This window comes from Triturus cristatus, chromosome 2_1, assembly GCF_964204655.1.
Source record: "Triturus cristatus chromosome 2_1, aTriCri1.1, whole genome shotgun sequence".
NCBI lineage: Eukaryota > Metazoa > Chordata > Amphibia > Caudata > Salamandridae > Triturus > Triturus cristatus.
Genome location: NC_140581.1, coordinates 31,632,120 through 31,653,356, shown reverse-complemented (window position 1 = coordinate 31,653,356; position 21,237 = coordinate 31,632,120). Strand labels below are relative to the sequence as shown.

The window sequence follows — 21,237 nt, the reverse complement described above, 5'->3', positions numbered from 1 at the left end:
CAGCCACACAGTGAGGGAGGTTCAAAGCACTGTGCGTCAAACACATCCTTACAGCCCCACACCCACTGCCAGCTGTCTAGTGAGCGAGGTTCAAAGCACTCTATATCAAACACACTCTTAAAACCCAACACTGACTGCCAGCCACCCATCGAGTGTGGATCAAGGCCATCTTAATGACACATCCTCGGAACTGCATACCGACTGCCAGACACCCGGTGAGCGAGTCTCAAAGCTCTGTGAGTCAAATACACCCTAAGAGCCCCACACCCAGTGCCAGACACCCAGTGTGCAAGATTCAAAGCTCTACCCGCAAAACAAACCCTTACAGCCCCACATCCACTGCCAGACACCCAGTCAGCATGGTTCAAACTCGGTGCATCAAACACATCCTTACAGCCCCACACTCACTGCGGGCCACCAGTTAGTGAGGATCAAAGCACTCTATACCAAGCACACTCTTAAAACTCTACACTGACTGCCAGCCACCCATTGAGTGCGGAACAAGGCCATCTTAATGACACATCCTCAGAACTGCATACTCACTGCCAGACACCCAATGCGCAAGATTCAAAGCTCTACCCATAAAACACACCCGTACAGCCCCACATCCACTGCCAGCCACTAAGTGAGAGAGGTTCAAAGCTCTGTGCGTCAAATACACCCTTAGAGCTCCACACCCACTGTCAGACACCAAGTGAGCGAGGTTCAAACTTGGTGAATCAAACACATTCTTCCAGCCCCACACCCACTGCCAGCCACACAGTGAATGAGGTTCAAAGCTCTGTGCATCAAATACACCCTAACAGCCCCACACCCACTGGCAGCCACCCAGTGAGTGAGGTTCAAAGCTCTGTGCATCAAATACACCCTAACAGCCCCACACCCACTGGCAGCCACCCAGTGAGTAAGGTTTGAAGCTCTGTGCATTAAAAATACCCTTAGAGCTCCAGACCACTGCCATCCACCCAGTGAGTGAGATTCAAAGCTATGTGCGTCAAATGCACCCTTAGAGCCCCAAACACACTGCAAAAAACCAGTGAGCGAGGTTCAAAGCTCTGCGCATCAAACACACCCTTACAGATGCCCACCAAATCCAGCCACCCAGTGAGTGAGGTTCAAAGCTCTTTGCATCAAATAAACCCTTAGAGCCCCACACCCACTGCCAGCCACTAAGTGAGAGAGGTTCAAAACTCTGTGCGTCAAATACACCCTTAGAGCCCCACACCCACTCTCAGACACCCAGTGAGAGAGGTTCAAACTTGGTGAATCAAACACATTCTTCCAGCCCCACACCCACTGCCAGCCACACAGTGAATGAGGTTCAAAGCTTTGTGCATCAAACACACCCTTAAAGTCGCACACCCACTGCGAACCACCCAGTGAGTGAGGTTCAAAGCTCTGTGCATCAAATACACCCTAACAGCCCCATACCCACTGGCAGCCACCCAGTGATTGAGGTTCAAAGCTCTGTGCATAAAATACACCCTAACAGCCCCACACCCACTGGCAGCCACCCAGTTAGTAAGGTTCGAAGCTCTGTGCATTAAAAATACCCTTAGAGCTCCAGACCACTGCCATCCACCCAGTGAGTGAGATTCAAAGCTATGTGAGTCAAATACACCCTTAGAGCCCCAAACACACTGCAAGAAAACCAGTGAGCGAGATTTAAACCTCTGCGCATCAAACACACCCTTACATACGCCCACCAAAGCCAGCCACCCAGTGAGTGAGGTTCAAAGCTCTTTCCATCAAATAAACCCTTAGAGCCCCACTACCAGCTACCCAGTGAGTCAAGTTCAAAGCTTGGTGCGTCAAACACACCCTTAGAGCCCCACACCCACTGCGAGCCACCCAGTGAATGAGGTTCAAAGCTAGGTGCATCAAATACACCCTTATAACCCCACACCCACTGCGAACCACCCAGTGAATGAGGTTCAAAGCTAGGTGCATCAAATACACCCTTAGAGTCCCACACCCACTGCCAGCCACCCAGTGAGTGAGGTTCAAAGCTCTTTGCATCAAATAAACCCTTAGAGCCCCACACCCACTGCCAGCCACTAAGTGAGAGAGGTTCAAAACTCTGTGCGTCAAATACACCCTTAGAGCCCCACACCCACTGTCAGACACCCAGTGAGAGAGGTTCAAACTTGGTGAATCAAACACATTCTTCCAGCCCCACACCCACTGCCAGCCACGCAGTGAATGAGGTTCAAAGCTTTGTGCATCAAACACACCCTTAAAGTCGCACACCCACTGCGAACCACCCAGTGAGTGAGGTTCAAAGCTCTGTGCATCAAATACACCCTAACAGCCCCATACCCACTGGCAGCCACCCAGTGATTGAGGTTCAAAGCTCTGTGCATCAAATACACCCTAACAGCCCCACACCAACTGGCAGCCACCCAGTTAGTAAGGTTCGAAGCTCTGTGCATTAAAAATACCCTTAGAGCTCCAGACCACTGCCATCCACCCAGTGAGTGAGATTCAAAGCTATGTGAGTCAAATACACCCTTAGAGCCCCAAACACACTGCAAGAAAACCAGTGAGCGAGATTTAAACCTCTGCGCATCAAACACACCCTTACATACGCCCACCAAAGCCAGCCACCCAGTGAGTGAGGTTCAAAGCTCTTTCCATCAAATAAACCCTTAGAGCCCCACTACCAGCTACCCAGTGAGTCAAGTTCAAAGCTTGGTGCGTCAAACACACCCTTAGAGCCTCACACCCACTGCGAGCCACCCAGTGAATGAGGTTCAAAGCTAGGTGCATCAAATACACCCTTATAACCCCACACCCACTGCGAACCACCCAGTGAATGAGGTTCAAAGCTAGGTGCATCAAATACACCCTTAGAGCCCCACACCCACTGCCATCTACCCAGTGAGTGAGATTCAAAGCTATGTGAGTCAAATAGACCCTTAGATCCCCAAACACACTGCAAGAAAACCAGTGAGCGAGATTCAAAGCTCTGCGCATCAAACACACCCTTACAGACGCCCACCAAAGCCAGCCACCCAGTGAGTGAGGTTCAAAGCTCTTTGCATCAAATAAAACCTTACAGCCCCACTACCAGCTACCCAGTGAGTCAAGTTCAAAGCTTGTTGCGTCAAACACACTCTTAGAGCCCCACACCCACTGCGAGCCACCCAGTGAATGAGGTTCAAAGCTAGGTGCATCAAATACACCCTTAGAGCCCCACACCCACTGCGAACCACCCAGTGAATGAGGTTCAAAGCTAGGTGCATCAAATACACCCTTAGAGCCCCACACCCACTGCGAACCACCCAGTGAATGAGGTTCAAAGCTAGGTGCATCAAATACACCCTTAGAGCCCCACACCCACTGCGAACCACCCAGTGAATGAGGTTCAAAGCTAGGTGCATCAAATACACCCTTAGAGCCCCACTGCCACTGCCATCCACCCAGTGAGTAAGATTCAAAGCTATGTGACTCAAATACACCCTTAGAGCACAAAACACACTGCAAGAAAACCAGTGAGCGAGATTCAAACCTCTGCGCATCAAACACACCCTTACATACGCCCACCAAAGCCAGCCACCCAGTGAGTGAGGTTCAAAGCTCTTTGCATCAAATAAACCCTTAGAGCCCCACTACCAGCTACCCAGTGAGTCAAGTTCAAAGCTTGGTGCGTCAAACACACCCTTAGAGCCCCACACCCACTGCGAGCCACCCAGTGAATGAGGTTCAAATCTAGGTGCATCAAATACACCCTTAGAGCCCCACACCCACTGCGAACCACCCAGTGAATGAGGTGCAAAGCTCTGTTCATGAACTACACCCTTAGAGCCCCACACCCACTGCCAGCCACCCAGTGATCAAGGTTCAAGCTCTGTGCATCAAACACACCCTTACAGCCCCACACCCACTGTCAGCCTTCCAGTGAGAGACGTTCTAAGCTCTGTGCATCAAACACAACCTTAGAGCCAGACACCCACTGCCACTCACCCAGTGAGAGACGTTCTAAGCTCTGTCATCAAATAAACCCTTGGAGCCCCACACCCACTGCCAGCCACCCAGTGAGGGAGGTTCTAAGCTCTGTGCGTCAAATAAACCCTTGGATCCCCACACCCACGGTACGGTACCTAGCTTGACGCACCATTGAGTTAACACTGGCTCCATGGATGTGGTGGAGGGTTGAGGTCTGGTACGGTACATAGCTTGAGCCGCTCTTTAGTTAACACTGGCTCTATGGATATGGAGGAGGGTTTGGGTCCGGTACAGCACCTAGCTTGACCCACCCTTGAGTTAATATTACCTCCATGAATGTGGTGGAGGGTTGGGGTCTGATACGGTACCTAGCTTGAGCCACCCTTGAGTTAACACTGGCTCAATAGATGTGGTGGAGGGTTGGGATTTGGTACGGTACATAGCTTGAGCCGCCCTTGAGTTAACACTGGCTTCATGGATGTGGTGGAGGGTTGGGGTCTGGTACGGTACCTAGCTTGTCGGGCTCCATCTCCAGGCCATTCCTGAACAGCGGGTACTGAAGCCAGCTTCTCATGGAGGAATCACTGGGTGAAGTGATGGGGTCCTTCAGCATCCGCCCAAGACAGCTGCCCACCAACAGGAAAACAGCTCTCTCCAGGTCCAGGAGCCATCCCCAAGCCGCTGATGTCACGGGAACAGTCCCATCCTCAGGGACGCAGTGCACATCTACAGGAGTAGAACACAGGATACCTGGTCACGCTGCAGGACAAGTATCAGTAGCACCATACAGTATCACACATTCCCTCCCTATGGCATTAATTCTACCACATACACCACCCTGGGCCAACCTACTGGCTTTACTATGGGCAGGTGCTCACCTATCAACATCAACACTAATTCTGCTTTTTTATTTTTTTATTTTTGTTACTATCGCCTCAAATAGATATATCCCAATATAATCATTGATTTCTTAGGTGTAAAAAATATTCAAGGCTGTACTGTGGAATTTTTGTGATAGAACGTCTAAAAGGATCAAACCACACACCGACTACAACTTTCAAGGGACACTGCCCCGTAGGATGGTCACATACAGCGTGGTAACTTATTACCTATTTAAGTCTGGTTTGACAGTGCACCTGCTTCTAAGGGCTGTATGTGATATAATAGAAGACGATTTCATGGAATAGCATCATTGAGAAACCAATTTACCTAAACTGACTAATGGAAATTTGCAGGATGAATGGCATTTACCATTCCACAGAAACCAATTCATAGAATGTCATTTTTATGTCGATATTGGCTCTTGCATGCGTATGTTTTAATGTTGCAGGTCTTACTTTCAGAAACATTTTTGTAGGTGGTATTATTCAGTACATTACTTCAGGGGATCTTAGTGTAGATATACATCTTCTATACTGTCATACAATTACTTCAGATACTTTTAATTCGCTGATTCTTCACCACCCCTAAACAACATCCACCCTTGACCCTTCATCCCCCTAAGCACCATCCATTCCTCCCCCCAAAATCTGCTTACCATGCTAAAACTGCATCTATCCCTGACTCCTAAACTCCACCTGTCCTTGACCACTTACATATCTTTCTACCCCTAAACTTCACCCATACCTGAACTCCTCCCGTCCCTGAATCCAACAAGTATTCTCTACAGCTAAACTGTACCCATCTCTAAACCCTCACTACCCCTGTATCTCACCGAAAATCCCCTTTCTATGCCTAAACCAACACATTCCTGAAGTCTTAAAACCACTCACCACCACTGAACTCCACCCACCCATGAACACTAAAAACACCCCTCATCACCCCTAAACACCACCAATTCCACCCCTAAAGCCCCCTCACCGCCCCTGAACAATACCAATCCCAGACCCCTAAAAAGCTGCATCAGCCCTAAATGTCACCCATTCCTGAACCCTAAAAATCTATCTTCATGCTAAATTCCACCCATTCCTGAACCCTAAAAGCTTCCTACTCATACATTACACCCATCCCTGACCCCTAAAACCAGTCACCATCGTAAACTCCGTCAATTCCTGAACCCTAATAAACCTTTATCACCTATAAACTCTACCCATTTCTGAACTTTAAAACCCCTCAACAGCCCTAAACTCAGTGCTCAATTTGAGACTGTGGTTTCCGGTGCTGGGCACCGGCACTTAATTATCAACACCAACACTTACACAGCTGCCACACGGTGGCGCTATTTATATAATTTAGAGATGAGCAGAAGTAATTGTTTATTAATTCAGTACACATTAAAAACAACTCATACTTGCCACCAAAGCCCTTTTTATAGCTTTGGGGGCCTGGAATAGTCTGAGTTGTCACACTTGTAGCAGTGTGCTGGTTACTAGTTGTGTAGGTACAGTCATCAGCAGCGCTGGCGATGGCAGAGAGTAGTGCAAGCTGTACAGGCCTCTGACAAGTGCCCTGGCACCTATTTTGTTACAGATTAAGCGCTGTCTAAACTCCACCCATCCGTAAAACCTAAAAACACCTTAACACTGATACACTCCACCAATCCCCGGGACTGATAACAAAAACCTCACCACACCGAAATCCACCCATACCTGATTGCTAAGAAAAGCACCATCCTGACCTTTTCTAACCTGAACTCCACCCATCTCTCAGCCCTAAAATCCCCTCATCACTCTTAAACATCACCTATCCCTGAACCCAAAAATTCCTCACGACCTTTAAACTTCACCTATTTTTAATGTCATTTTGGATGCTTCTTAAAATTTACATTCCTTTAAATGTTTCATTTATTTATTTTGTATTTCCTTACAATTGTCTTTCTTTAAAATTGGTTTTCCATGATTTGGTTTACTACAACTTTGTTTCACTGCTTTCGTTTTTCCCATAAATTCACATAGATCAGTTTGAAAAACCTATTGATACCAATACTTAACATATAGCTAGACTGTACTTTGGCTCAATGTCAGAGGAGCTTTTTTGAAAACTTGGACGAGGGATTCTGCTCGTTTGTGTCAACACTGACCAGGACTACTGATAACTACACTGACTTTTGGAATTTGGCAATACTGCAAGGGACGTTGTGTGGCAGTCCGGCCCTCTATAGAGGATTAGAGAGATTTTGGGCTAACCCGGGGGCCTTTATACTTGTAGACTGTAGGACTCTTAAATTGAATAGCTGAAGAGTCCTTGGAATTTATGCCCTGACGAAGTTCCTTTTGGAACGAAACACGCTGGCTGATGACCAATTTTAACACTACAGCTACAATAAAGGATATATTTTTTTAATAGACTTGAAGCTTATTGACTACTTCCTGGTGCAGCTTCCTTCTTTGTACAAAAAGAGGAGCTATTGGCTGTTTGGAGTATTATTGTTCCACCGATAGAGTGCTTCCGTTGATTGCAAAATATGAGGCGCTATTTTACATCTTAAATGCACATTTCATCCTCACACATTACATGCTCTGGCTTATGAATTCATTGCATACAAAAAACAACCTTTTCTGCTTTTGTCACTGCAACAGGTTTTTAAAAAAATGTTTTGTTCAGTGCTGAAACTAGGCGGGTGGGGGGGAGGTGTTTTCCTGGGAGGCACTGTTTTTAGGGATAGCGGTGAGTGCAAGGTAGTTTTTTTGTTGTCTGTTGACATACCTCCCCCCGCTTTTACCTGCAGCCGTCACGGGGTGGCAAACTCAGGGACCGCCCCGGGCGGGAAAAGCTCTAGCTACGCCAGTGGTTTTGTTCATGCGTACCAAAATGAGGAAATTCAAATAAAAAACTTGAAAAAATACAGCTTTGTATTTACTCCACCCAGGAAACTACGTCTACCACATGTTGGGTATGCCATCAGAAGCAAACTACATATCACATAGGTTCATACAAATATGTGACTGGGGCCACTGTTTGATAAACATGTCTCACCATAATTTGGTGCAGTGGTAATTCTCAGGTGAGAGTCACCGCAAGCAAACCATGCCACATGGGCTTTAGGTGGAGAGCGTGTGTGTGTTTGAAATATTTTAAATCAACAATGTCCACACCCAAAAGGCCTCAATGGGGACTCTATACTTTGGCCCCGATTCTGAGTGGGTCACAAGTTTTCCAGCAACTGAGTAAAGCACTAGGTAGAAAAAGTGTTTTTTACTCATAATTAGGCTCTGCTGTTTTCAGTTTCTGTTTGTTGTGAATTCTGGTGTTTTTTCGAGTTTTTTGCAATGTTTTAAAGTATTTAAAAAGCAGTGATTATCTTTGTTTACTCACTTTTGCTATGTAAAAAAATCATGTGGATGGTGTTTTTCCGATCCCTATAAAGAATTCAGCTTTACTTTCTTTCCTTCTCTTGTTCATTCTGTAGGAAAGCGCAATCTTTCTGGCATAGATACCCCCACTTTCTTGCTGTTGTCAGTGTTTTTTTACTGTAGTTCATTGGGATCCTGCTGACTAGGATCCCAGTAGCAGTGCTCTCACCTCTAAATTCTCTGGTAAGTACTTTGTACACTCACACTTTGCATCCTGGGGTACCATTGTAAGTCCCTAGTATATGGTGCTTGGGTAAACAGGGCATTAGTACACCAGGAGTCTCCCATGAGCTGCATCATGTATTATGCCACCCATGGGAGCCCATGCAAACTGTGTCTGTAGAACTGCCATTGCCGCCTGTGTGCAATGGTGCTTGAACCCTTTACGTTGGATATAAGGTTTCCCTTATATCCCGGTCTGTTGGAGGGAGGCCCACCGGGGAGTCAGGGGGATCACTCCGGGGCACCTTCCTACCACAAAGTTATAGCCGAGCGCCGCTGAGAAGCCTCCTAGGGGATGTCTTTCTCCTGTGATCGTACTAGGCCCAGTAACACCACCACACAGGACTCCGTATCAGTTGCTTATCTAGGTACTTTATCAATAGTAGCACATTCGAAATATTTACAGGGGGATCAAGAGATCCAGAAAGAGTCTCAGTGTCTTTGTAGGGACAGAGTAGCGGGACAGTCTTAGTACCAGCCTGGTACGGGGAAGCTCTGCGCCAGACCTTGCGTTAGGCCGAAGGTGGCTCCGGGGACCGGAGCGGCAGGTGCTGGTCTCAAAGCAGCTCGGACGTGGAGAGCCGCGACGGTGTCTGCAGGGCTCGGGTGGTAGTTCCGCTTGGGTCGAGCCGCGACACAGTCAGCAGGGCTCCGGTGGTAGGTCCGCTTCGGTCGAGCCGCGACGAGGTCAGCTGGGCTCTGATGGCAAGTTCAACAAGGTCGGGCCACGACAGCGTCAGCAGGGCCCCAAAGGTTCGTGAAGGTCTTTAAGCACGGTGGAGCCGCGACGTAGTCAGCAGGGCTCAGAGCGTGGTTCCAGGATGAGTCTTTTTCCGTAGGGTCAGCCGCGATCCGATCAGCAGGGCTCTTGACTCCGGGATACAACTGCTGTCTTGTTGCAGGGTCGCCCCAGATATGGGTCTGGAGCCCTTTGATGTCTGGACCCTTGCGCCCGGGGGGCGGAGAGGCCGGGTCGGGAGCGGCCAGACGCCCAGCAGGAGAGGCGCCAGGCCCAGGAGAGCTGTGGGGCGATCGCACCTAGGTGTGGGAGGACGGTTGGGGGTCCCATCGATACTGCCCTCCGCCGGGAGTGGGGAAGTGTTCACGTGGTACCCCCTGGCCAGTGGTTGGCGCCTTGATGTCGGGGCTTGAATGGTGCGCAGAGTCACGTACAATCCAAAATGGAGGAGCCCCGAGGTGCAGGGGACCTCATGCGGCTTAGCGAGGGGGAACAGGACCACGCCACGAGGCCGGCTCCAACACGGTCACTGCACTTTTAACCTATAAGTCACCCCTAAGATAGCTCCTTCTGTCCAAGGACAGGGTGCTTGGTTCTAAGTTTGTTGATACCCCTGCACGAGCAGGGGTACCTTTACAAACCCCAGACTCCTTTTTCTGGGCTTTGTAAGTGTGAGACAACCAATACAAGGTATGTAGTGGCCACTGGCAAGTCGAGATCTCTATCTACATAATGGCTGCCCCGAACCTAGTCATGTTTGGTATCAAGCATGTTGAAATCATGCCACTACACCAATTCCAGTGTTAGTTGCATGATACCATGTGTTGAGGGGCTCCTTAGAAGACTCCCCCACACCTACCTGTGTAGCCTTACAGGATCAGACTGCCAGCCCACGCTGCTGCCGACCCTAGACAGAGTTGTGTACCCCTGCTGAGGGGCTTAACTCGGGCAAGGGAAGATGATCAAAGGATTTCCTGTGTAGGAGAGGTGTGACCACCTCTCTTTTAGAACTAGGTAGAGTCGGGTGCTTCTGAGCGCCAGCAACTGCATTGAAGGGCTCATTTGGTCTCCTTGCATAAACCAGTTTTGCCCAGGTCAGGAGCCCTTGGCTCCCGCTGTGGTGTGAAACTACACAAAGGACTGGGGAGTGACCACTCCACTGTCCAGCTCCTCCCGAAGGAGGGGCCCGGAACTCCTCTAGGTAGCCACTTATTTTTGCCATGTTGAATCTTGACCCATGGGAGCATCTGACTTGCTAGGACAGCTGAGTAGTGTCACTGACCCCCTCTGATAGTTGGATCACCAGAGAAGAGGTTCTTCCCCTTTATAGGGTTATTTCAGGGCTTCCCTGAGTGTGGGTCCACAGATTTGTCACAAAACCACCTTCTAGACCCAACTGCATATCGTCTGAAGACTGTAAAAATACTCTTCTATTGATGGACACTGGAACTCTGCCGTTTTTCGAGCCAGGTTTAAAGACAAGACTGCTCTGGTGGGAAGATTCCTGCTGAATCTTTGTCCCTATGTTTCTCCAAGTCCTTCAACTCCGTGGCTATGCATTCTCCAAGTCACCAACGACTCAGCCTGCATCTCAGATAGAAGGAATCTCCCTTGGAGTGAATAAGTCACTTCACTGCATCCACAGGCACCTCTATGACAATGTCCGGTTTGCTGATCTTGTTTTCCCACAGAATTTGGCCGATCTGCAACACAGGTGGTGGTTTGTCTTCCCTGTACGTTGGGTGACGGTAATCCCTCTCCCACCGAGGTGAACACCTCCCTGTGCATGGTGTCTCTCTGTCGTTGCCAAGGCTTGTTGGCGCTCTTCACAAAAGATCTTCAAGCTCCAAGAAGCCCAAGCTTCCAGCACCGCACAGCTTCAAGAACGATGCCCTGTCTGCATCCTCTGCATCACGGGCCTTCATCTCCTGTGTGCTGTTGAGGCTTTCTTACAACTTCCTGTGCCTGCTGCCAGGTGTATCTCGAGGGGGCTCCATCTATACTTTATGGCTCTCCTGTGTGCTGAGGGCCTGCCCTTGCTTACCCTTGCTGGTTTGGTTCCACAGACTTTGCAAGTTGGCATCACAACATCTTCTCCTGTGAACAGCTGTATGTGCTTGTCAAGGCTTGTTGGTGGTCCAGGCAGCGACTGCCCTTCCTGCACTGGTCGACCGGCATGGGACAGCTTGTGGAAGGCTCCTGTGCTCCTGCATCATCGCCTGGTCTCCACAGCTGCTGCTCCAACCTCACTGTGCTACAGCAAGAACCTCCTACCAGGGCTAGTATTGAGCTTCTGTGCCTCCTGGTCATGTCCGTGTGGTTTGGAGTCTGTCCCATCTGCTTTCAGGTTCTTCTCATCTGGATTCCACATCCTGGATACTCTGTACCTGCTGATATTCCATGAACTTCCATTGGCGTCTATGGACGGTCCTGACTTCACTTCATTCCTATGCACCTGGTCTCCCTTGTATAGGTACCCTGGTTCCTGGGATATCTACGAGTGGGGTAGCTCTCTAACCTTCATTGATCCACGTGGTTCCTTCCAGGTCCTTTGAGACTGTAAAATTTCACCAGCATCTTACCCCGAGTTATCTGTGCTGCCCACTCTGCCACATCTGAAGTGGCAGCTGTTCGTAGACATACAGGGTATCTTTGTGGATCACAGTAAGAGGGCCCTCCTTTGTGTTGTCAAAGGGTGGGCATACCTCGCGTAATTCCGTGTAGTGTAATCACGTTGAATAACCCAGGAATTCCACAAAATTGCGCAGATATACCCGAGAAGAGCAATTCTGCGTTTAGCGCTATTTCTTACCTCAAAAATGCCCCAGGCATCTAAAATGGACGTAAGGATGCATTTTTGCACTAAAAAATAGTGCTTAATTCAGCAGAACACGATTAGTGAGTGGCTGCTCGCGTTCGCTAAATGTGCTCTTACCATAAGATGTTTCCCCCCAAATTACGTGAGCAGGAGTAATCGCATAAGTATTGGTAATTCTGCACCAAAGAGTATCACAGAATTGCTGAAATTACTCTGACGTAACTGAAATTCCACCCAGGCCTAGTGTTGTCCTCTCCTCTGACACATCTGAAGGGGCAGCTGCCCATAGTTATACTGGGCATCTGTGTGATGCACAGTCAGAGGGCCCTTCTGTGTACTGCCCTCTCCTCTGACACGTCTGAAGGGGCAGTTGCCCATAGTTATACCGGGCATCTCTGTGATGCACAGTCAGAGGGCCCTTCTCTGTACTGCCCTCTCCTCTGACACATCTGAAGGGGCAGCTGCCCATAGTTATACCGGGCATCTCTGTGATGCACAGTCAGAGGGCCCTTCTCTGTACTGCCCTCTCCTCTGCACATCTGAAGGGGCAGATGCCCATAGTTATACTGGGCATCTCTGTGATGCAGAGTCAGAGGGCCCTACTCTGTACTGCTCTCTCCTCTGACACATCTGAAGGGGCAGCTGCCCATAGTTATACCGGGCATCTCTGTGATGCACAGTCAGAGGGCCCTTCTCTGTACTGCCCTCTCCTCTGCACATCTGAAGGGGCAGATGCCCATAGTTATACTGGGCATCTCTGTGATGCAGAGTCAGAGGGCCCTACTCTGTACTGCCCTCTCCTCTGACACATCTGAAGGGGCAGCTGCCCATAGTTATACCGGGCATCGCTGTGATGCACAGTCAGAGGGCCCTTCTCTGTACTGCCCTCTCCTCTGCACATCTGAAGAGGCAGCTGCCCATAGTTATGCCGGGCATCTCTGTGATGCAGAGTCAGAGGGCCCTTCTCTATACTGTCCTCTCCTCTGACACATCTGAAGGGGCAGCTGCCCATAGTTATACCGGGCATCTCTGTGATGCACACTCAGAGGGCCCTTCTCTGTACTGTTCTCTCCTCTGACACATCTGAAGTGGCAGCTGCCCATAGTTATACCGGGCATCTCTGTGATGCACAGTCAGACGGCCCTTCTCTCTACTGTCCTCTCCTCTGACACACCTGAAGGGGCAGCTGCCCATAGTTATACTGGGTATCTCTGTGAAGCACAGCCAGAGGGCCCTTCTCTGTACTGCCTTCTCCTCTGACACATCTGAAGGGGCAGCTGCCCATAGTTATACCGGGCATCTCTGTGATGCAGAGTCAGAGGACCCTTCTCTGTACTGCCCTCTCCTCTGACACATCTGAAGGGGCAGCTGCCCATAGTTATACCGGGCATCTCTGTAACAGTAACGCACAGTCAGAAGGCCCTTCTCTGTACTGCCCTCTCCTCTGACACATCTGAAGGGGCAGCTGCCCATAGTTATACCGGGCATCTCTGTGATGCACAGTCAGAGGGCCCTTCTCTGTACTGCCCTCTCATCTGCACATCTGAAGGGGCAGCTGCCCATAGTTATACCAGGCATCTCTGTGATGCACAGTCAGAGGGCCCTTCTCTGTACTGCCATCTCCTCTGCACATCTGAAGCGGCAGCTGCCCATAGTTATGCAGGGCATCTCTGTGATGCACAGTCAGAGGACCTTTCTTTGTGCTGTCCTCTTTTGTCTCCCCATGTCGTTCTCTTGTTCTCTGTGTTTATTTCCATGTGATGCTGAAATGTGACATTACATAATTGAATATACAGAGAAAGCTCCCCTCTCGATCTTGGTGCCTCCCCCCTTGGCACATGTACACTCCAATCCATTACCAAACTCAGAGTCAGTACATGCGAGGTGCCCGCTCCATGCGGGGCACATGTCACATACAACAGAGGGTAAGTTGCGTAAAGACGTCACCTGGATGCGTTCCCTGCAGCTCCTCTTGCTCTTGCGCCGCTGTGCGGGGCAGGAAGCTGCTCACCATGCTGAGCGCCTTCATCAGGCCCTGGAGAGGCTCCAGGAGCCAGTGGACGTCCTCTAGAGGCAGCAGCAGAAGGGAGTAGACCACCTGGCACAAGAGGCTTCCAGCCGCGGAGGAGTAGAGGATCCCTGCAAGGAGGAGATGGGATAGTGGTTAGTAGCGCCTCTCACATGTGCTCACCACAGGGTACAGCTGTAGCCCTCTTACCTTATTTACTATTTATGCAGTACACAGAGGTCTTTTGGCATGATAGCAGATACCACAACAGATGCGTAGGTCCAGCTTTACTAAGGGCTTGCGTTGTCCTTGTGTCAAGGAAGGACACGGAAGGGCAACGTGAGCCTTTAAGTGAGATTTACTATACCACGCAGAGCTACCTTGCTTAAGAACCTAGTTCATTTATTAACTAAAGTTGACTAAAAGGGAATGTATGAAATGTTGATAAGTAAGAGAGTGAGGGATTCGTTCCACTCTCTTCTTCCAGTCACTGAGAAGGTCCGATCAGCAAAAGAGACAGTTGTAACCTCAAGTTTATCTAACAGAAGCTTGTACCTATAGTGCAAGGTCCATCAAGGAGAAAGGAGCCAGAATATGGAGGGCAGAATGGAGAGATCATTCAACCCCTGGAGGTTGGGCCCACTATCCACACGACAAGAAGTAGCCCCAACAACACCGGTGCACTGCATCTATCTCAGTAAAGAAGTCGCAGAAATGCCACATCAGAATGTGCAGATTCCTGTGCTGTGTGTGTGAGTGTGTTAGTGTTTGTCTATGTGTTGTGTGTGTTTGTATCTTTGTTGGTTGAGTGTATGCATTGTGTTTGCGAGTGTGTGCGCTCACATGTGTGTGTGGGCTGCTCTGTTGTGAGGTTGTTAGATTAGAAGCTTCTGGAGTGTGAGTCTCATCAAAACTCGTGGGATATCTTCATATGGGACGTCATTGTCCTGGGTCTTCCTGGTCTCCCTGAGTGCATGTCACTCACTGCCTTTTAGAGCCTTCTGGAGTACTTCTAGTTATGTTACTGAGTCAGATGGAGCCTCTCTGTTCAGTGTTCTTACCTCCGTGTCCTTCTTTTGTATCTTTATGAAGCTCTTCCTTCAGAGATGTGATGCATTGACTGCTCCTTGCATTGTCAGCCATGTTCTTGCTGCATCTCCTGTCCTGTGATGGACTACCCTGGAAGCGTCTTTGGCCAGTCTTGTAACATAGGTTGTTTTGTTGATAGTCTTTTTGTGTCAGGTGAACTCAAGATGACTACTTTTCTATCCTTCTCAGGCTCTCTGTGATCAATTAAACAACTACTTTTCAGACAACATCTTCTTCCCATGACAAGAGATCAAACAACACCAAGGCCTTCCTGAAATCCAAGAGTCTATTTCACACTCTGCTCCACCTCAGCATCCTCTGCATCGCCTACTCCACCGAGCTATCGCATGGACCACTACGAGTGCACCAGGAGATAATACCTTCCATGAATGGGGGCTCTCATTCTACTGGATCCGAGGGGTGTAGAGTCTCCCCTAAGGCGAGTCGCCTCTTGTCCTTTCCCCAAATTAGGCCTGAGAGGAGCAAATTCAGTTCCCGAAATAATAGACTTGTGATCTTCAAGGGGAGGGCCAAGAAGTGATAAAGCAGACGGGATAGGATGAGCATCTTAGCAATGGAAGCCCTGCCCCTGGGGGGTGTACGAGAGTAGGATCTGCTTCACATGGGTACCCCCACTTTTTGCTGGTGTTTCACTGTTTTTCGACCTTAGTCTGGCTGTGGCCCTGCTAATCAGGACCACAGCCTAGCTGCTTCCTCTCTAAAATGGTTTCCATGTACATTAGGTACATATCTAATTAGATTCTGGAGTGCCTTATAAGCCGCTAGTATACGGTATACTATGTACCTAGGGCATAGGTACCTCAGAGGCCTACCAGGGGCCGAAGCATGTATTATGCCGACCCTGGGAAGCACTCCAAAATGGCACCACAGGTCTGCTACTGCAGCCTGGGTAAGGCTGTGCTTGCACCCCTTACCGTGGTATAGGCTACCTATATCCACATATATACAGACACATATAAACCTATAAGCCACTCCTATGGCAGGCCTTGACAATCCTGAAGGCAGAGTGCTTGGTTTTGTGTGAGACGGTGCCCAAGCATGAGCTGAGCCCCTCTGCAGCTTTCGGAAATATTTCCTTATGGCTGTTCTGTGATACAGCCATACCATATACTCTTAAGTGTATTATAACCTCACGGTAAATGCTAACTTGGGGATGGCTGCATCAAAACATGTTGTGTTTGGTGTAAAACGCTTTGGAATACTACACCCCCCCTGCCAATTCTGGCGGCGGGGGTAGCATTCCACCCTTCTAGAGGGAGAGACATGTTCACACTGGATAAACCCGGGAGGACTTTCCTGAGCCCTGGCATCACAAAATGGATGCCTCTGCCACAGACACGGGTCTGGCCTCCTGCTGCTAACCGAAACTCCAGCAGGGGAGGCTTGGACAATGGGTTTCCTGTCGAAGGGGGGTGTAACCACCTCCCCAGACAGGCAGATGTGTATTGGGGCTGGGCGGGAGCACTCTCTGGTGCTTTAAAGTCCTGCACTGGGGGCACATTTGGTGTCCCTGTGCATAGTCCAGTTCAAACCGGTTGCAGGGGCTACCTGCCCCTGCTCTGGCACGAAACTGGACAAAGGAAATGGGTGTAACCACCCCTCTTTCCTGGCCCACCCAGAGGTGGGGCCCTAATGTTAGTCCATCCCCTAAACTTACTATAAGTATAGGAATCCAGTCCCTAGGACTTTAGATTACCCTGATCGAAACTCTGCAACATATATCCTGGACCTTCAAAGTTCTACTTTAACTAGAAGACTGAAGAAATCTCCCTTGGGGTCAAGGAGTGACTCCCCTGCTTGGCAGGCACCAAAGAAGCAACTGACCAGTCTGCATTGCTGAAGCTCCCACCAGACGCCGAAGTCTTTGTCTTTGCATCACCAGAGGTGGATTTCCAGACTTCCCCGAGGCTACCCTGAGTCCACAGCAAAGCTGAGGCCTGGGGCTATCGTGGGTGACGTGGAACCATGACCCCTGGACACCGTGATCTTTTGCAGCAACTGGTCCTCCTTTTAGTTGTGCTTTCGGCTCCGAGTAGCCCCAGCCTTGAGCAACTTACGCACCGAAGATTGTTGGCTCCCACTCCACGAGTGACCCGTGGGCCAGCTTCAAGTGCGACCACTCGAGGCTCCTTCACGATCACTAGCCCATTGGCTAGCAGGTCACCACGAAGGCAACTCCTCTTCTGCATGGGCTTTCCTGGTTGCTCCAGACGTGCCCTGACTTACCCTTGCTGGGTGAGTCCCTCAGACCTTGCTGGTCTGCACCGCAGTCCTTTCTCTGAATTCCAGTGACTTGCCGTTGCCAAGGCTTGTTGGGTCCATTCTGGTCGCCGAAACTGCAGCACTCGACAGACTTTGTGGGACAGCTCGTATCCGGCTCATGGACTTCGTGGACGCCTCCTGGACGTCGTGGCTAAAGAGTCAAGACACCCATCAACTCACCTGAAGCACCCGACAGCACCAAAAGACACCAATGCACCCGGCTTCCCTGGGTGAGGTAACTTGAGTACTCCAGTGCTCCCGAGGGTGCTAGCCCTAGAACTTCTTAAGTCCAAAAGGGTTTGGTCCTGACTCGATTAGAAGTGTCCCTAATCTTTAAATTTCCAACCGCGACATTGCCCATAGAAGATAACGGGAACCCGCGGTTGTGTTTTCACACTGCATACAGTCCCCGTGGGTCCCATGTGTCACTACCTTGGGTGGTTCCTTGGGGTCCCAGTGATTCTACAGGCTATAGGTCTAGTGTCTATTCCAGTCATGGTTCTTATACCACTTTTTTGGTATATGGTTTGGTACGCCCCTAGGGCCCAAACGTGTATTTGTGCTATTACTGATGCTTGCTCCCTTGTAAACTAAGTAATTCGAACTCCAGCCTCATAAAGAGACTAGAGGGGTGTGTTTTATCTTAAATACATATATTTTGAATATATACCTGGTGTGGTTGTCCTTTCATTTGATCATTCAAGAGATTATAGACTGGTAAAACAAGCTGCTTTACACTCCTTCAAGACTTAGCCTGAAGGCTGCTCTCCATAGCTTATAATATAATTCACATACCTTACAAGGAAGAACTCCTAGTTTGGCGAGGGGCCGAGAGGAACTCTATGAAGGAGTACACCCTCCCGTGGGTTAACACTATGTCACTATAAGTACTCCTGTGGTTGACCAGTCAGCAAACAATAGGTGTAGCTAACTAAAACAAATTGCTATTGGTGAAACGATGGTATACCTTATTTGAAGTGAGTGACACCACATAAGTGTGGGGAAGGAAGCAAGTCCTTTTGTTATTATATATCCTCACACACCCTAGTGGTGTCATGCTTCATCATCGGGACACCCCGACGCCTAGAAGTCAGGGTGGGCTCAACCATTATTTCAGGGAGCACTTATTGAGATGATATTTGGCCAGGGGGTTAAAGATTAAGAACCGGTGTCAGACCCCAGTTTCCCTTTATTCTTGGGTCTGGCACTGATAGTAAAAACAACAATTGAGGGTTTCTAGGGATATTATGGTCCTAGGACCCTATTTCCAACATGTTTCTGTCCTTGCTGCCCCATAAAGGGTGCATGGTCTTTCTTCAGGATGTAGGCCCCCTGGAAGTTTTAGGAAAGTACAAGGGTTTTTCCCTACACTACTATGCACTAAGGGCAGATAGCTGCTCCTTATAGATTAAACGATTGTCGTGGTAATCACTCCATCTGTGAAAAGCAGAAAAACAAAGACAAACAACATATATAGCGCGTTATGTCCTGCTTAGTAATGAAATGAATCAAACATATGTGTATACCTTTGTTTTTTCACATCATCACACGTGAAACACAAATAGAATGTGCGCGTGATTAGAGCATAACCCATCGTACATGTTCCACATATTTCATAGCGTGTGAATACATGGGTGGCGGTGATTTACCGCATACTAATTCCATACACACTTTGGTGCGTGATTTGTAGACATCCGTCTTCCCAGTCAGACGTACAAACATGTAGGCACGAGATTAAAACGAATCAGTCCCTCACTCATTCTCATAACCATCACAATTAATACATACTCGCATTCAATAATTTTACATGTAGTATAGCTTACCCTAATTAAGGAGAGGAGGAACCCCATGTGGGACCTCTATACATGGGGTAGCCCTGTAGTCACACTCTGTAGGTCCACAGAGCACGATAATTCAAGATCGGTACACCCAAATGCACGTAATTGATATTTTGTGAGTTGCGGTTACATCAAAGATGTTGAGCCCAACAAATCGTGAGGGAAACATAAATTGGAAAAAAGAAAAAAGGAAAGATAGGCAAAAAAATGCTCATTACTAGTCTGTGTCTTAAACGCATACCTCCATTGTTCATAACACACGTTCAGATTACTCACGCCACCAAGGGTCCTGCCCCGTAGAGACACCTGTTCGGTAGTGGTTCCCACAGCTTGGAGTCACTGCTGTGTCCGGGGCCATGGTTTTTAACTTGTGTATGGAGCCTCGGTAGACGCTCCCGTCTGCTTCCGGGGGTTAGTGGCCACGCCCATTCGCGGATGTACGTTCTTTGCGTGTACCGCCTAAGGAAGTCTGTGGATTGTAGTTCCGGGTGTCACATACTCCCGTAGTTTAATTGTTTACAGAGAGGGACTCCCTAATTCTATGTATATATCTGCAGATAATAATTCAAATTAATATTAAAAATCAAATATCCGCCATATTTTTCTAAGGCCTAAGCACACTCAAAGCTGATGTGTGAGAGTTGTGATGAAATATCCCGTCTACTTATCGGGAGTGAATGACACTGCCCTAAACCGGATACATATGTATTGTGTATTTCGCAATAAGGAGTCTGGGATTTGTGGTTTCGATGTTAAAAACTCACGTAGTTTAAAAGTCATCAGGAAAAGATCTTATATATTCTCTAATGTATATACCTGCAGATCATAGTTACAATTTAACTTTGTTAACAACGTTGTTGTTACAAGCCCTTCCACCACATATTATGGAATCAATATGCACATACAGATTCAAAGAGCAAGATCTCTTTACTAATAAGGCTACGTTAATAATACCCTTACCGTTCTATAATACACCCGGATTATGTGGCAAAAAGCAACTCTAATTACTACTATACGCATAGGGCTTGTAACAACAACGGTTTTTAAATTGTAATTATGATCTGCAGGTATATACATTAGAGAATATATAATATCTTTTACTAATGACTTTTAAACTACGTAAGTTTTTAACATCGTAAACCACAAATCCCAGACTCCTTATTGCGAAATACACAATACACATGTATCCGGTTTAGGGCAGTGTCATTCACTCCCGATAAGCAGACGGGATATTTCATCACAACTCTCAAACATCAGCTTTGAGTGTGCTTAGGCCTTAGAAAAATATGGCGGATATTTGATTTTTAATATTAATTTTAATTATTATCTGCAGATATATACATAGAATTAGGGAGTCCCTCTCTGTAAGCAATTAAACTACGGGAGTATGTGACACCCGGAACTACAATCCCCAGACTTCCTTAGGCGGTACACGCAAAGAACGTACATCCGCGAATGGGCGTGGCCACTAACCCTCGGAAGCAGACGGGAGCGTCTACTGAGGCTCCATGCACAAGTTAAAAACCATGGCCCCGGACACAGCAGTGACTCCAAGCTGTGGGAACCACTACCGAACAGGTGTCTCTACGGGGCAGGACCCTTGGTGGCGGGAGTAATCTGAACGTGTGTTATAAACAATGGAGGTATGCGATTAAGCCACAGACTAGTAATGAGCGTTTTTTTGCCTATCTTACCTTTTTTCCAATTTATGTTTCCCCCACGATTTGTTGGGCTCAACATCTTTGATGTAACCGCAACTTACAAAATATCAATTACGTTCATTTGGGTGTACCGATCTTGAATTATCGTGCTCTGTGGACCTACAGTTGTGACTACAGGGCTACCCCACGTATAGAGGTCCCACATGGGGTTCATCCTCTCCTTAATTAGGGTAAGCTATACTACATGTAAAATGATTGCATGCGAGTATGTATTAATTGTGATGGTTATGAGAATGAGTGAGGGACTGATTCGTTTTAATCTCGTGCCTACATATTTGT

At 48.4% G+C, this 21,237-nt stretch overlaps 1 protein-coding gene across 7 annotated transcripts in view; it reads right to left on the bottom strand.

Annotated features, from left to right (window-relative positions):
- The window catches only part of LOC146863653 (putative E3 ubiquitin-protein ligase HERC1), a 1,482,062-nt gene that overhangs the window by 1,101,579 nt on the left and 359,246 nt on the right, over nt 1-21,237 (bottom strand). For all 7 annotated transcript variants that reach the window (XM_085627737.1, XM_085627739.1, XM_085627735.1 and 4 more), the window contains exons 17-18: nt 13,967-14,158; nt 4,459-4,674 (exon numbers count right to left, since the gene is read on the bottom strand). In XM_085627737.1, coding sequence (XP_085483863.1) covers nt 4,459-4,674; nt 13,967-14,158 — 408 coding nt within the window. The remainder of the gene's footprint in view (nt 1-4,458; nt 4,675-13,966; nt 14,159-21,237) is intronic.